The sequence below is a fragment of the Pyrgilauda ruficollis genome, unplaced genomic scaffold, assembly GCF_017590135.1.
Source record: "Pyrgilauda ruficollis isolate IOZ18807 unplaced genomic scaffold, ASM1759013v1 scaffold54, whole genome shotgun sequence".
NCBI classification, from domain to species: domain Eukaryota; kingdom Metazoa; phylum Chordata; class Aves; order Passeriformes; family Passeridae; genus Pyrgilauda; species Pyrgilauda ruficollis.
Window position 1 is genome coordinate 4,036,034 of NW_024527044.1, and position 15,467 is coordinate 4,051,500.

A 15,467-nucleotide genomic window follows, 5' to 3' on the forward strand; every position below is an offset into this window, starting at 1 on the left:
CTGAGGAGAACATCCACAAATAGTGGAATCCCTTTTGTGCTCAATGGTGTTCACATTTCGTGCACAAAGCTGCAGTTTTGGGTGGGCAGCTGCAGGTGAAGAGTCTGCAGATTCAATCACTCACACACGTACAGTCTTGCAGTGCACAGAGAAGTGCCAGTATTGGTAAAAGCCTCTGTGCTCATTTCCACCAAATTTTGGACTGATGATGATGACATAAGAGCTGGGAATCTTCCTATGGACAACTGAACAGTAAAAATCACAGCAGGAAGCAAAAGGGTCCTGATTTGCAGCTATCATTGTGAGGTATCAGAGCCAGTTAGGTGTCAGTCTCATCCCAGATTCTAGAACCTATTTCTTCAGGAACAGGGAAAAAGTGTGAATAATGTCAATAAGGAATGAAATTAGTAGCTGATCCAACAAATAAATATTATTTAGAGTTCAGTCTTGCAAAGGACTGAGACACCCTTTATCTGAAAGCTGCTTTTCTTTATAAAATTAGGTTTTTAATTAGAGGCTATTTCTGCCTACAAACCTCAGACCTGTTATTTGTTATGGACCTGTTCCTGAGTGTTTGGAAAGTCTTCACCAGTCTCAGTGACAGCTGGAACTGTCTTTGCAGTCACAGACTGTCAGCAAGACCAGAAACGTCCCTCTTGGTTATAAAAATATTAAATATTCAAAATGTATCAGAGCTCTTCCAGTGCCTCCTTTTGGACAGGAAACTTATCCCAGTTTTGTCACTGCATTTAGGATGAAGCAATTGGAGGGAAACTTCCACAAATTCCTGTTTTAGTCTTCTTTCATAAGCAAAGCTTTGCTGCCAAGTTATTAACAAGGGGCTTCCAAAATACAGCCCAGGGGAGATCATTCCAAATTTTAGACTGCTTGGCCTGAGCCTTATTAATAAGGGGCTCCTGGAGAGCTTCCTGTGTTCTATCAGGGGATTTCGGCAGCCTGTGGGGCTGACTGCAAATTCCCTGGAAGATATTGCTCCTACTGTTTGTCTGGCCATGCTTAATGCTGAACCTTTTACTGGGGGCCCTCTGAAATTTTCCTCCCCACTGAGGTTTCAGAATGCATGAAGCCATTACAGGAAGCCAGCAGCGTTAATGCCTAGATTGTTTTTTATTTATTGAAACAATTTATTATAATAGCAATAACAGCCTTGGCCTGGGGCATTTCCTGGGGAATTAATGGCAGTCTGGGCTGATGCTCCCAGCAGATTGTTAGCCCTCAGGAAACAAGCACTGTAATTGCTGCTGGTTTGGTTGGAAAAATAAAATAAAATGTGTTTTTAATTTTTTTGTCCAGTTTGAGTGCCTAGAAAATGGTGGCTTTTGTGTAGAGGGTTATGTAGAGCATATATCTTTTGTCTGCCTGGACTAATTTTAGGCTTGAATCAGTGACATTTTTATCAATGCTTCCAATCCAGAGAGAGAAAAACAAGGAAGGAGAAAGGTAGCCCCAGCCAAAGAGACTGGCAGAAATTGGGTTCTGCTGGAAGCTCGGAGCTGTCATCTCCAGCATTGGAGGAAAAAACTTCAGTGGTCAAAATCTATGTTTTAATAAGTGTATACACACAAACGCACACAAGAATGCATATCAAAATTGTGCTAACTCCTGGTACTCATGTCCATACACTTTTAAAGAACTTTTTTCCAAGTATAGTGAGCGTTTTGAGGAACTTCACTGTTGGTGTGATGAATCTGGGCCACCTTCGAGCTTTTGGAAGGTGCTGAGCATCCATTTACTGAAGAAGGTGCCTGTTTTGGGCTTTACAAGTAGAACATGCAGTGGGTTAGGCTCTCAAAATAACTAATCAGCCATCAAACCCCCAAATCTAGGCTATTGCTGATTTGGCTACTTAAGTGAGAAAAAGCAGAGCCTGTGGTTTTTAGCTTAGGTTGCTCTTTCTGCTGTGAAAAAAAAAAAAAAAAAAGAAAAAAAAAAAAAGAAGAGATGCTGCTGTGCAAGTGGATTGTATGTACGATAAATGTCAAGGCTGCAGCTGAACACAGGGTTACATCTCTGTGAGGAAGTCCAGACAGTGTCTCAGATGTTGACAGAGTAGCTGTAGGAGCTCATAAATGCCACTGGAGCCCAAAAATTCAATTACAACTCTTGCACTGCATGAAGGGCTGCACAGACGAGCACAAGCAGGGGAAGAAAAATGGTTGCTTAAGTAGCAATGGAGGTAAAATTGCTCATGAACTGGATACAGTAGCATGGAAAAAGGAGTGTGGAGGAGAAAGGAAAGGCAAGACAAGGGCAAAAGTGGGGGCAGAGAATCCACATGTGTCTGTGTCTCAGGCTCCAATCTATGCTTTTTTTATGAGTTGCTCTAAAGGAGCAGGCAGTGGAACTAATGCAACCAAATCAAACCCATGTGTGTGCAGGATGTGGTGCTCAGGGAAGTGTTCGTGGCATCCTCTCAGCCAGGCAGAGCCAAGGCAGACTGCACACAGTGCCTTCCAGTACAAACATCCCAGTTCTGCTCTTTTGCTCACACTCCCATGATCCAGGTGTCCCCAGAGCCCTTAAGGCTGCCTGCAAAATGAGCTGGGTGATTACTGACCTCAGTTAAATGGCACATGCAGGTAAAAGTGTTATCAGGTAGAGACTCTGCTTTTCCTGTTTTTTTTTTTTCTTTACTGTTCACATAGGACTGGATGGGCAGCAGCAGCTTTTGCTTTTTCCTCCTACTGCACAAAGGAGGCTGCAGTTCTGAGTCCTAACCCTTGCATTCAGAGTAGCCATTGCCTCCCATGGAGGCAGGATTTCACTCAGCCAGGCTGCTGCAGGGGCCATTGGCACATTCTCCTTGCCTGCTCTGGTATCTTCTCTTTTACCTTTGGAATTATGCTGTCCTGCTTTTGTCATAATATCTTAGTTTAAAGCCTGTGGCTTTGCTCTCACTTGGCCTTCCAATACTGCTGCATTTCATAGAGATGTTTGGTTGGAAGATACCTTACAGACCATCTAAAGACCTAAAGACCATCAGTTCTAACCCCCTCTCATGGGCCCACTGGCACATTCAGTTCTGTGTCCTGCTTGTTCTTTGCATTACAGCTGAGTTTGCAGGAGGCCAGTCCACCTCTTTCTTTTTTTTGGACTTATCTGCTGCACTTTCCTCATCTTTTTTTGTCCTATCTTCAGCCTGATTTTTCCCTGTGTCATCCACACCAACCACTCTTGGATCAGTCTAATGATTTATTAGCCAATTTTCAGACGATCTTGACATCTTCTTCCACCTTGGCTCATCAGACACCTTTGAGATTCATTTGGGAGAGAAGTGAAAAGCACAAAGGCTTTAATCTCTGTAGCTGCTCCATGAACATCTCCAGGCACTGAACTACACGCTGCTTAGAACAGCACAAGCCAGTGTTTGGGCTCTGACCACGGAGTCAAAGAATAATTTAGGTTGGAAGAGGCCTCTGCAGGTCACCAGGTCCAATCTCCTGGTCAGAACATTGCAAACTTCTAATTTAGAGCCAGCTTTGAAATTAGAGCAGGGTCTTGCCCTGTTGAGTTTTGAGCATTTCCAAATAGTTTCCAGTTCACCTTTGACAAACTATGCTTTAGGAGATTGACTGGAAAGGGCACTTCTAAAAGCACTGTGCAGGGAAGTGAAGCCTTTTAGCTACAGAGATCTTTTGGGGCCAAATGTCAGGGTCTCATCTGGCAGGGTTATGGATCCATCTCTGGGTTCAAGGAATAAAACTCATCTGAGGAACTGACTCCATCCTTGAGCTGAAGACACCCAGCAGACACTGCAGAGTAGAGCTGGCCTTGACACTTCTGCTCAGTTCACCTTTACCCATTTAGTGCACCAGTAAACCAGGATGATTCAGCCCAGGGGAATGGCAGTAACAACATTTATCATAATTACACGTCTAAGTAGTTCCATGAACCAAAAAAAAAAAAAAAAAAAAAAAAAGGAGGTGGTACATAAACAAGATGACCTAGTTTGAAAGGCATTGTGGATCCTTTGGAGTCTTGTTATATCACCTCAGAAATGTGGCTGTGCAGGACTCATCCTGTTGGTGCACTGACTCCAGCTCTGCCTGTGGAGCACAGGTAGATATTTTGGTGGTCTGGGCAGGGAGCCAGCACTCTTGCCTTAGATAAGCAAATGAAGTCTATGAATAAATAATGTGCATTTTTGTCATGCTGCCAAGCCTCCCATTCAGCTGGGCCACAGCACGGGGCACATAAAGTTTTGTAATCATCCTTACGGCTGGTGTGAAGGCAGTGGATGCGACAGCAAGATGCACTTACCTGCAGCTGGCTGTGCAGCAGCCCCGTGGGAATCAGATTTAATTCTGTGTGCTGCTCCCTTCTCTTCCAGCCAACTCCGAAACTCAACTGTAGCAAACCCTCATTCTGCATGTAGACAAATGCCTTGGCAGCAAATCCATGGTTTAAATTCCTGATTGCCCACGGGGGAGGAGGCAGGAGGGCATGGAAGTAAGACTGGAAACTCGGCCCCTGCAGAAACTGTTGTGGTGCGTGCATGGAGGGGCTGTGTGTGTTCTGTTTTTAAAGGGTTCTTTTCCTCCATCGTTTCCTTTCTCCCTGCAGAAAACCCCGAGCGGGCTGCGCTGTATTTTGTGTCCGGAGTGTGCATTGGACTCGTGCTGACCCTGCTGGCCCTGGTGCTCAGGGTGTCCTGCCGGACGGACTGCAAGCGCTCCTCCTCCAAAAAACCTCCCCGGGAGCGGGAGAGCGACAGCGACAGCAGCGACAGCGACGACGACTCGGACACCACGTCGGACCTGTCTGCCCGCAGGCACCGCAGGTTCGAGAGGACTTTGAACATGAACGTGTTCACCTCGGCGGAGGAGCTGGAGCGAGCGCAGCGCCTGGAGGAGCGGGAGCGCATCATCCGCGAGATCTGGATGAACGGCCAGCCCGACATTCCCGGCACCAGGAGCCTCAATCGCTACTACTGAGCCATGGGGGCTCCAGCGCTCCTGCCCTGCTCCCCTGGGGCTGCCCACACCTTGGAGAGGAGAGCGAGGGGACAATACAACACGGGCATCTCCCCTTTCCTGTCAGGTGTGCCACCTGGAGCGGTGCGGATGGACAGCCGTGATGATTCCCCATCTCTCTCTCCCTGACGTATTGGTATCACCCCTCTTCCCAGACACTTTCTGGTTTCAAAGAAGTGATTGCCAACTTCATTTCCGAGTAACAGGCAGGGAGGAGACAATGGCAGCTCCCCCATGTGGGATGTGGCACTGGGCACACCATGGTGCGAGTGCTCCTTTCTTGGCTGGACGTCTCCATTTAGGATTTTTTGGTTTCCCTTTCCCGAGGACTGTAGGAGAATTGTGAACAAAATGACAACTCTGGAAAGATGATTTGGGGGAGGTGCATCCTGACCGATTGTCTTGTGACTTCGGAAGCCATGAGATTAACCTAATTAAAACCCAACAGCAAATAGGACTTGTTAAGAACTGGGGGATGGGAGGGAGGGGGATTCTTCCATTGTGAAATCATCTCGGTGCTTGGATGTTTGCCATAGTGTGTTCAGTTATTTATGGCTGTCTTTTCATCTTCCTTTTCAATGGGAACATTTAGTTTTTTTACTGACACCTCAGGGATAAAATCCTATTATTTTTTTGAGTCTGCTCTCCCTGCTGGCCCCTGTCAAACACAACCCAACCCATCTCCAACAGTGAAATTCTGGTAATATAAGAGATGTGTCAGTCACTAGTGAGAAGTTAACAACCTCAAAGAGGTTGAAAAAGGTTTTCTTTTTGTTTTAAATATATATATATATATTTGAAGATGCTGCACAGGAATGTGCCTTATTCTTTTTTTTTGTTGTTATTGTTGTTAAACTACAGTTTTCTTATGGATAGCAATGCACAATGTTTTATATATTTTATTAAAAAAATAAAATTTAAAAAAAATTCTGTGTTTACCAGAGGAAAACCAACACAGAAGAAGCCATGTCTGACAACAAAATGGGTAATAAATGCTAAATAAACTCTGGCTTGCTTCAATACAATTGAATTTGCATCCTCACTTTTGGCATAGGTGTTGCTTGAGGGAGATCTTTGGAAGAGCAGCACACCTCTGCAAGCAATCAAGGTTGATGTTTTCTGCACGCAGGGAAGTGGCAGCCCCTTTTTTTTTGGCTGCAGCCCATCTATCAACTTCTGTGGTGCACATGGGCAGGAGAGCTGAGCAATATGTTGGTTACTCAAGGGGTCACCTCAACGTGATTTCATAACGTGATTTCATGATGCTTTGAGTCTGTCCCCCATACTCACGTCATATCTGGGCCAGAAGCAAATGTTAAATGAACTAAACAAAAAAAAAAAAAAGTGTGGAAGAAAAGGTGCAATGTTTTAGTGCTTCTTCAGTAGTACCCTGGAGTTTTCAATGGGATATCTCCACCCTCTTCACTCCCCAAGCAGCAGTTCACATCACCTCAGCTGAAGATCTTGGTGTTTCTCACATCTGCAGGGCATTGCTGTAGCCTGCATTGCTTTGGGATCTGCTCCTCTGTCATTTAGGCAGGGAAATATTAGTTCTAGAATCTTTAGGGTTTTCAAGGAAAATAAAGATCAAAAGCTCTGACGTTTTCCCAAGCTTTAAGGAGAGATGGAAGAGGGTGGACCTGCCCACAAGATGACTGAGGATGTTATAAGGGATGGTGTGCTGTGCCAAACAGCTGCATGGTGGGGCAGACCCCTGGCACTTGGGGGCTTCTTGGCATTCTTTGGGATCACTGGGGCTTTTCCCTTGATGAGGAAAGCTGGTTGAGAGTGCCCACAAATACTCCTGATGGCTCTTGCAGGGTGAGAGCAAAGCTGAGTACCTGCAGCTGGTGGCACTGAGGTCAGGCTGCCTGGTGAGGGTGGCTTCACCTGGGAAGGCAATTCGAGCACTGTGGAGTGATTCTGGGTCTGGTCCTCTGAAGATTTGAATGGAAAGGCTCAGTGTTGGAATGGAATGGAATTTTTGCATTTAATATGTAGAAATAAAGCAGGAGGCAGGTCCCAAGCGTTGATTCATTGCCAGGTGCTTTAGCTGGAATGTTGAACACACTCTGAGGGTGTTGAGGAGCAAAGACAGGGTGAGGTCAGTGGGGTCAGTTCTGTTGGCCATGTGTTTTCCCCTACAATGATACAGTTCCTCAACCCTGGTGATTCAAGGACAGCATGTTTTCAGATTTAGACTCTGTCCTGGGACACAGCTTGCAAAACTGGTTTTAAAAATGTTATAAATGAATGCATTTATGTGTATGATTTTCCCAAATGACTTTTTGTTTGACCAGAGGAAAGAACAACTGTGATAAATCTAGGTGTACCTGATATGCAACTGTGGGATTAAAATATCTACTTCAAATGTAAATCACAGCCAAACTCGAGTTGCAAATGGATGAACAGTCCTCCCTTAGCATTGCTAGTGCTGCTGTAAATCTTCCAGATGAAGTTTGAAATAAAAAGGAGCAAGGTTGAGCAGACAAGCCCATCACAGCCTTGCCCTAGGTAAAAAAATGTAATACAAGTAGTCTTACTGTTTTCACTCCATGAGCAATACCTTCATGTACTTTCTAGCTCCTATTTTGTCTCAGGGACTTGCATTTCTAAGAAAACTTTGACTAATGAAAAACAAAAACTGCAATCCTTTGAGCTATGGAAAAGACTTTAAGTCATTGGGTAGCTATTTCTCAATTTGTCTCAGAAGTGCTCAATAGTTTGTCTGAGGGAAAAAACACAGTCAAAATTCATGGGGCAAGAGTTTGATGATTCGTCTTTAGCTCTAGCAATGGAGCAAAACCAGTCACCTGGAGTATGGAAGGGCCAGATTCACTGGGGGTGGGGTCATATCTGTATTTCTTACCCTGAAAAAGAATATCGTAAGCATACAGAGGTTTGGACTTCTCTGTTTTCCACCTTCTGTGTTGTGCCCAATGTGTCATGTGAATATTAAAACACTCATTGCTTTTCTACAAGCCTACTGTGAATCCCTCTTGTAGGAGGTTATGCATAGCTCTGCTCTCCTATTTCCATGCTTAATTAATTTCTTACATTGAAATGACATATTATTTCCAGAATAACACTCTTCAAATTCTGCAGGACAGATAAAGGAGTTGAAATATTTTTTTTTCCTGTTTTCTGAATGAAATTCCTAATTTACATTTTGGGTGAAGAGATGCTGAATTCATTTTCGATGTGGATCTGGTTTTTGTGCCTCAGTTTAACTTTAGAATTTTATAAAAGGACAACAGAGTAATCCAGAACTTGAAGCTGATTATAGAGGGAAGCACATGACATTATATTTAAGGAGCAGCATTGCATTTGCCACGTGCCATCTGCTGGACCCAGGGCTTGGGGCAGTGAACAGTGAAGTGCCTGTGCTGGACACTTTGACACCTCTTGCAACTGCAGGATACTTGGATTAGTAACAAGAGAGCCACGGAGTTGTACCATGTTAGCTTAGTGAATGAGTGTGACGGGTTGGAAATCTGAGGGTTGCACTGCTGGGAGAAGATGAGCACAGGGAAGAGAAGAGTCAGGCTTTCAGAGCCACAACTGCACGTTCATTATCCTCCTGTCTGATGGGGCAGATGGGGCTGGTTACAGAAGCCATGGCTGTGCATGGAGAGGTGGCAGAGTGAAGGTTGCTCCAGCCAGACCCCACCCTGGTCTCCTGCTCTCTTCCCATGGCCCCTGACTTCTCAGGGCTGTTTTCCCCTCCTGCCACCATCCGGCCAGCGGCACTGACCTCCTTTGTGGACCTGTGTTCAATGTACCCTGAAAATCTCAGTAATATGGTGTTTGCTGCCTTTCCCATGTCCACCCTGGTGTTCATACCCTCGATGAATTCCAGCTGGTTAATGAGGCATGCCTTTCCTTTCCAGAAACCATGGTGCCACTACTTAACCCCTTGCCTGCCATCCTTGCCAGCACCCCAGGGGCTACACAAACAAAATGCGCTCCCTGAGCCATGGTACTGCCAGGATGTACAGCATATGCCTGTGGTGCTGCAGGGAATCTGAATTTCCTCTGGTGCTGCATGGAGCATCTCAAGTTTCTGGAGGTGTCACAAGCAATTAATCATCTAAGACTGGCTCAGAAATCCTTTTGCTAAGAATCATTGTGAAGGTTTCTTCACAGTGAAGTTTTAATAATCTGATCTGAATTTCTACTGTCCTTAGATACCCCAAAAAAATAATTCCCAGTGTTGCTTGCCTTTGCTTGTACACTCATTAGAAGTGGTGCAGCTTGCTCCTTCACACAATTTCCTTTATTTTTTGCAGTTGTCTCAAGGACTCTCAGTTAAACACAACCAATCAAAAAGGCAGAAATGGTTTTGGCTCCTCACACTGGTGAGGGCAGCTCACCATTGTTTGCTTTCCTACACCCCTGAGCTGAAGGCGCTCTCTTGCTCTGAGTGATGTGGTGGTTTAGTAGTATTTAAACAAATATTTAGGCAACTCAGTTGCTTTGGAGGTTTTCAGTTGCTGGGCACTGAATGGATCTATTCCAGTGACAGTGATGTAATGTCACCATTTGGATTATTGCACCAGGGAGCACTGAGGTGATGTCATTGGGAATGAATGATGTGTGGGCTGAACCACCACCATGGAATTTGCTTGGAGGGGTGCGTGCCATGGGTAATCTAGGGGCACACTTGCTCATATCATGAGAGCCAGCCAGTTTCCCAGGTGGATCTCTCCAGAAGGATGGATGGCTTTGTCCTCAAAACAAACTCGAGTGCAACTGGCCCATTGTTTCCCTTGGGAGGTCTGTGTTTGCTGAGGGGAGGGATAAGATATATTCCTTGTTCAGGTTCCTGGAAATATGGACAGAATACCTCCAGAGTCAGGTTTAATGGATGCCAACACTGATTCTCTTTTCCCTCTGCCTGATCACTGGTGGGGAGCTCAGGAAGGTCCCTGGAATGAGGGAGGTGCTGCACCAATGTGCTCCACAGTGAATCTCTGATCAGAACCCTGGATGGTTGGGAGCGAGGGACAGGGGACTCCTGCTGCTGATTTACCACACCTGTAACCCCCAAACAAAGCTCCCTGGTGCTGAGGCTTCACCAGGAGCCAGGGGAAAGGGGCCACTCTTTGATGACCAAAGGTTGTTGACACAGTACTGGGACACTGGGGTCAGGACCATGAGCATGGGCAGGCAAACGTGACACCCACCACTCCTACTGCAACCTGCCAAAAATGCCAAGGCTTCCTGGCCTGATCCTCTGGAACCAGGTCCTGAGGGACATGAGGGACAGTCTGATTTTTTGGTGCTAAGAGAAGTGTCTGCTGAAGAAGACACTAATTTGAGGGGTGGGAGTAGACTGGTGGCAAGTTGCCCACCTACGTGTATGTGTCAGTGATGGATTCACACTGCACCTGTGCACTTGCAAATATGTGGCTGCTTCCCAAACCATGCAGGACTGTCAGAATCATCCAGAAAACATTTCAAAGTCATAGAATGATATCAATATCTTGAGTTGCAAGGGACTCAAGGATCATCAAAGTCCCTCTCCTGGCTCTGCACAGGACACCCCACAAGTCACATCCTGTGCTTGAGAGCATTGTCCAAACTGAGCTCTGTCAGGCTGGTGCTGTGACCACTGCCTTGGGGAGCCTGTTCAGTGCCCAGCCACACTCTGGTTGAAGAACCTTTTCCCAGTGTCCACCCTCAACCTCCCCTGACACAACTTCAGGCCATTCCCTTGGGTCCTGTCACTGTCACCACAGAGCAGAGATCAGTGCCTGCCCCTCCTCTTCCCCTCCCTGGGAAGTTGTAACTGCAGTGAGGTCTCCCCTCAGTCTCCTCCAGGCTGAACAGACCAAGTGACCTCTGCTGCTCCTCCTAGGCTGAGTGCCTTTAACAATATGGATGCATTTTTAATTCCAGAAATTCACCACCTGATTTTATATTTTGTTACACCTGCTTTGTCTTTTCACCTTCCACCCTAATGAAAAAATGAATTGGTAAAACTAAAGCCTCAGGATCCCTCCCAAGGTCTAAGCATATCCAAGTGTATTTTATTTTATTTTATTTTATTTTATTTTATTTTATTTTATTTTATTTTATTTTATTTTATTTTATTTTATTTCATTCTACAATAATAAAATCTAAATAAAGTGCTTGGAAATATATTCCTGTGGGGATTTTTATTCTTTTTGATTTAAAGGCATTAATTTTAAAAGAGAGTTCTCTGAAGAGTATGTGACATTTTCTTATCAGCTGTACTACTAGAGGAACTTCTAATCAGTGGGGAGGGGTATGCTACTGTGCTAGTGCCCAATCCACCCTTCTTTGGAAGCATTTTTAATTTGACACGTCCCAGTCCCTCCTATGTTACTCCTTTGCTCAGCAACCTCTTAGAGTCCTCCTCCCATTTCACCTCTTAATTACCCAGCTATGGCCAGGGCAGTAATTTGTGGCAGACCACATTCCTGTGACTGGTTTTTTGTTCTTTACTTTTCCTAGGTGGCTGGGGTCCTGTGCTGCTTGTTTTTTGCCAGCTACTGAGAAAACACTGAATTATGCCACTGGGATGGACCTCGGCTTTCAATAGTTCATCTGCCACTTTTCTGTTGAAAAATATGTGGATTGGGTGCAGGGGTGGTGGAAGGGAAAAAAATGAAAACTTGGATTGGGATAGTTTTTTCTGTCAAAGGACATTGAGCAAAGCTGGGTGGCTGAGGAGGAGAGGAAATCCTCAGAGCTTGAGCAGGGGAAACACAGTTTTGGGGGTTTCTGCCAAGGCTTTGTGTCCTTTGCCAAATGCAATCATTGCCCCTTTGGCACCTCCTGAGAGCTTCAATCACTTCTCCTGCATAATAGGTTTATGTTTCTACAGGAAAAACTTTCTGAGGACAAAGAGTGACAGCAGATGGGGAAAAAAGTCAAGTTTCTTTCTTTGAGCTATAAGAAAACACCTTTCCCTTTTCATTATGACTTCATGAAGAAATATAAGCTATAAGGATGTGATGGAAATTGGCATTTAAAAGCCCTGAAATGGGACATCTAAATGAAAAGGTATCTTCCTTTGCAGTTTCTGCCAGAGCATTCCCTTGGCTTGTTTATTTTCTGGTGGTGTTTGGAGTCTGATGTTACTCTGTATCATGAGTGAAACCCAAGCTCCCCATGGCACTTTCTGGGGCTGCGGTGCCATGCTGGAAAAACATCCTTTGGCTTTTGAAAAGGCAGTAATTTGTGCATTCCACTTCTTGTAAAAGTCTTTGAAATTCCCTTTTATGAGGAATGGTCCTCTCCTCATTTCTGGTGTGAGGGGACTTTTTAAATGAATGGATTGTTTAGAAGGGACAGAAGTAGTTCTCTTTCCTCCTGCATTTTTGAAGCCTCTAGACCACCCATGATCAGCAGAGTTTCGAGGCATTTGATGGTTTTTCAGAACTGTTCTTTGTATTAATTTCTTTCTTTGCTGGCTGCTCTGAAGTAACAGACCCAACTGGAGCCCTCTGTGTGTTGCTGTTTCAGGCCACGGCTCTCCTGGGTGTCCAAGCTCCCAAAGTGATTACAGCACCAGTAATATATCTGTGCATTCCTGGCATCTTTAAAAAGGACAATTTAAGAGAAAAAGTTCAAGAGGGATCATGCAAACCAATATGAGTCAAATTGGGTGAATTTGCATCCAAACCAATGCAGGATTTTTCTCCTGGAACTGGAAGTGGTTTGGCAATGACAAGTTTTCTTCTGAGAACTAACTGAAAAAGCAGAAAAAGTAATTGCTACTGATAGTGCCTTGAAGACAATACATTTCCCCAAACAGCAGCTCCAGAGGATGTATTGTATTTGCAGGGACCCTCGTGGCATCTCAGCCACCAGGAGAAAAACCCTGGGTGAAGGGATTTTTCAGAAAATGTGAATGCCACAAGGATGCTTTTCCTGCGAGGGAAGGTTTAATGCTGTCTGACAAGACCCTGAAAGCTGCCACTCACAATCTTGGAGTGCTTCTGAGACTCCCCTGATGTTTCCTGTAGGATATCAGCATCTCAGCAGGCTGTTGTGCCTGGGTCAGGGCTGCAGTCCCAGGGGTGCTGTCCCTTGTGCACCAGGGGAGGACAAACACCAGCAGCACCAGCAGGGATGGGGCTGGTGAGGAGGAGCCTCTCCCCAGATCCCTTCCTGAGGGCTGGAGGCCACCAGGGAATGGACTCTGGCTCGTTGGTGAGGAGAGGACAGGAGAGAAGAGGAGAGGGACAGGAGCAAGAGATCTGAGAAACAGAGAACTTCCTGGATCGAGGCACCCTGCTTCCCAGGTCCCTCTCCCCAACATCCAGGCATTCCAAAACCCCTCCCAGCTATAGCCTCCTTCTGGAGGCTTCTTTGCCTGGTGACACAGCCATGGCAAAGGCTCCACTAGGTTACTCATTCCTTTTGGATGAAAGCTCAAGCCTCAAAAGCTTTATTTCCATAACATGAGCCACTTTCATCAATGAAAACTTTTTCTGGTGACGAGTAAGTCGTCTCTACCTTCCAGAAAAGAAAAATCTCATTTCTTCTTGGTGTGGTGGAGCTGTATGGCCAACCAGTGGAATGTGATTTACCACAGGCTTATTTATACACTGGCAATGAAACACGCTCAGTTTTCCAGGATGGAAAGATGCCATTTGAATGTGAACTAATTATATTTACTTCCTTACTGTAAATTGCCATTGAAAAGCAAAAGCAGCAAAACACTGAGAGCAGTCAGTGTTTATGTCTAACACACCCACACAGATCTCCTCCAGTGAAAGGATGAAGGACTAAATGGTTTCTGAATGTGCCATTTTGATTTGGGCCATTTCTAGTTCATATCAAGCTATTATAGTGACAGAAAAACCCCCATAATTCTTGACTTGTAATCTGGAATACTTCAATTAGAAACTGCCTAACAGGGATGAAGTTGTTTGGGTTTTTTTTTCTTTTTTTTGGAAAACAAATGTTTTGCTGGAAACTACTTAGCTAATCCCACATGCTAGAGCTGAAGCTAAAGTCAGGCTGCACATAAAACCAGACCTTTTTGATAACAACAAAAATTGGGTATTGGAAGAAATGAACATGTGATGGTTTCTATGTGAAATTTTTAATTAGTGTAGGAGGTTTCTGAATTACATTCTTCCTTCTGGATCAGGTAGAAATTCAGAGAAGGTCTTGATGTAAGTGATATGAAAGGGGTATTAGATGGTCTGGACAGCTCCTGCTAAATGTATAATGTGTGACACTGAGTGTCTTCCACTGGCTAAATGCAGGGTGTGCTCTGGCCCACATGATGGAGATAGAGCATAGGGCTACCAGTACCCAGAAATAGCATAGGGCTACCAGTACCCTGAGTAATCAATGACCTGAACTATCAATACCCTGAGCTATCAATACCCTGAGCTCATCCAGAACACACGACTGGGGATACAAGCATCATAACCTCACCCTAGGACACTGAGCTATTGATATCCTGAGCTATCAATATCCTGAGCTATCAATAGCCTGAGCTATCAATGACCCTGAGCTATCAGCACTCTGAGCTATCAATACCCTCTTCAAGTGATGGCCCTGCCCATCGGGTGAGACTTCTGTCCCTGAGCAGTAGTTGTCCCAATTAATTGAAACTGGCTTGTTATGAAAGTTGTCACAGGAGATTTTCCTTTTATTTAAGAGTTGAGAAGCAGAAATCCTGAGTTCACTTCCCTGGCATCATGCTGACAAACTCACTGGAGGCCCTTGGTGGGACCAGGGTCCATCACTGCTTGCTGGAGTTCGTAGCCATCAGTCACTGAGCTCAGAGAGGAGAAATGACATCTTGTGCCCAAAGCTTGTTTTGGGGCTGTGAGAGACTGGCAGGATGAGGGAAGCTGGTGTGCATGGAGCACTCTGCCACCCCTCAGAGATGGAGCCTCTCCAACCATCCTCGCTCATGGAGACTGATAGTGCGGCAGAGGAATATTGTTAGTGAGGAGCTGTCCTGCCCCCCAACCTCTGTGAAAGCCCTCCAGGCTGTTTGGATCAGGCATTCAAAACAAAACCAGGATGAGGGTAAAAATGAGGCTTTTCTGTACAGATACTGCTCCCTCAGGCTTCATTTTCTGGATTTGAGTGCCATCACCCTATCAAAGCCAATCATGGCTGCAATCACTCCTTCTTCCTCTTCTCAGGTCATGGGAGTGTTGGGGTGCTTTACAATAGAAGATTTCCAATGTGCCTGAAAGGACAGCACGGTGTTGTTCAGCCCATCTCAGAGCTGGGGGGAAAGCAGGGAAAAAACCCCATCTCTGCAGCTTTGTTTGGGCATGGCATCATGAAATGGTATTGTGTCTAGTGCCTGGCCACCACCCAGAGAGACTGACCATCAAGTTCAGCAGACAAGACAAATATAAAGAACAGAGAAAGGGAATTCAGGTGTGGAGGGGGATAACGAACGTCAGGTGATTTCAGTGTGTAGGTGGGAAAGGAGCAGTGCATTTTGAATCTCCTATTTATGAT

General features: G+C 45.3%; 1 protein-coding gene across 3 annotated transcripts in view; it reads left to right on the forward strand.

Moving 5' to 3' along the window:
* Positions 1 to 5,982, forward strand: part of EVA1A (eva-1 homolog A, regulator of programmed cell death) — a 203,374-nt gene extending 197,392 nt beyond the window's left edge. For all 3 annotated transcript variants that reach the window (XM_041480873.1, XM_041480874.1, XM_041480875.1), the window contains one exon: positions 4,585 to 5,982. In XM_041480873.1, the coding sequence (XP_041336807.1) occupies positions 4,585 to 4,955 (371 nt within the window). In that variant the 3' untranslated portion in view covers positions 4,956 to 5,982. The remainder of the gene's footprint in view (positions 1 to 4,584) is intronic.
* Positions 5,983 to 15,467: the final 9,485 nt, after the last annotated feature.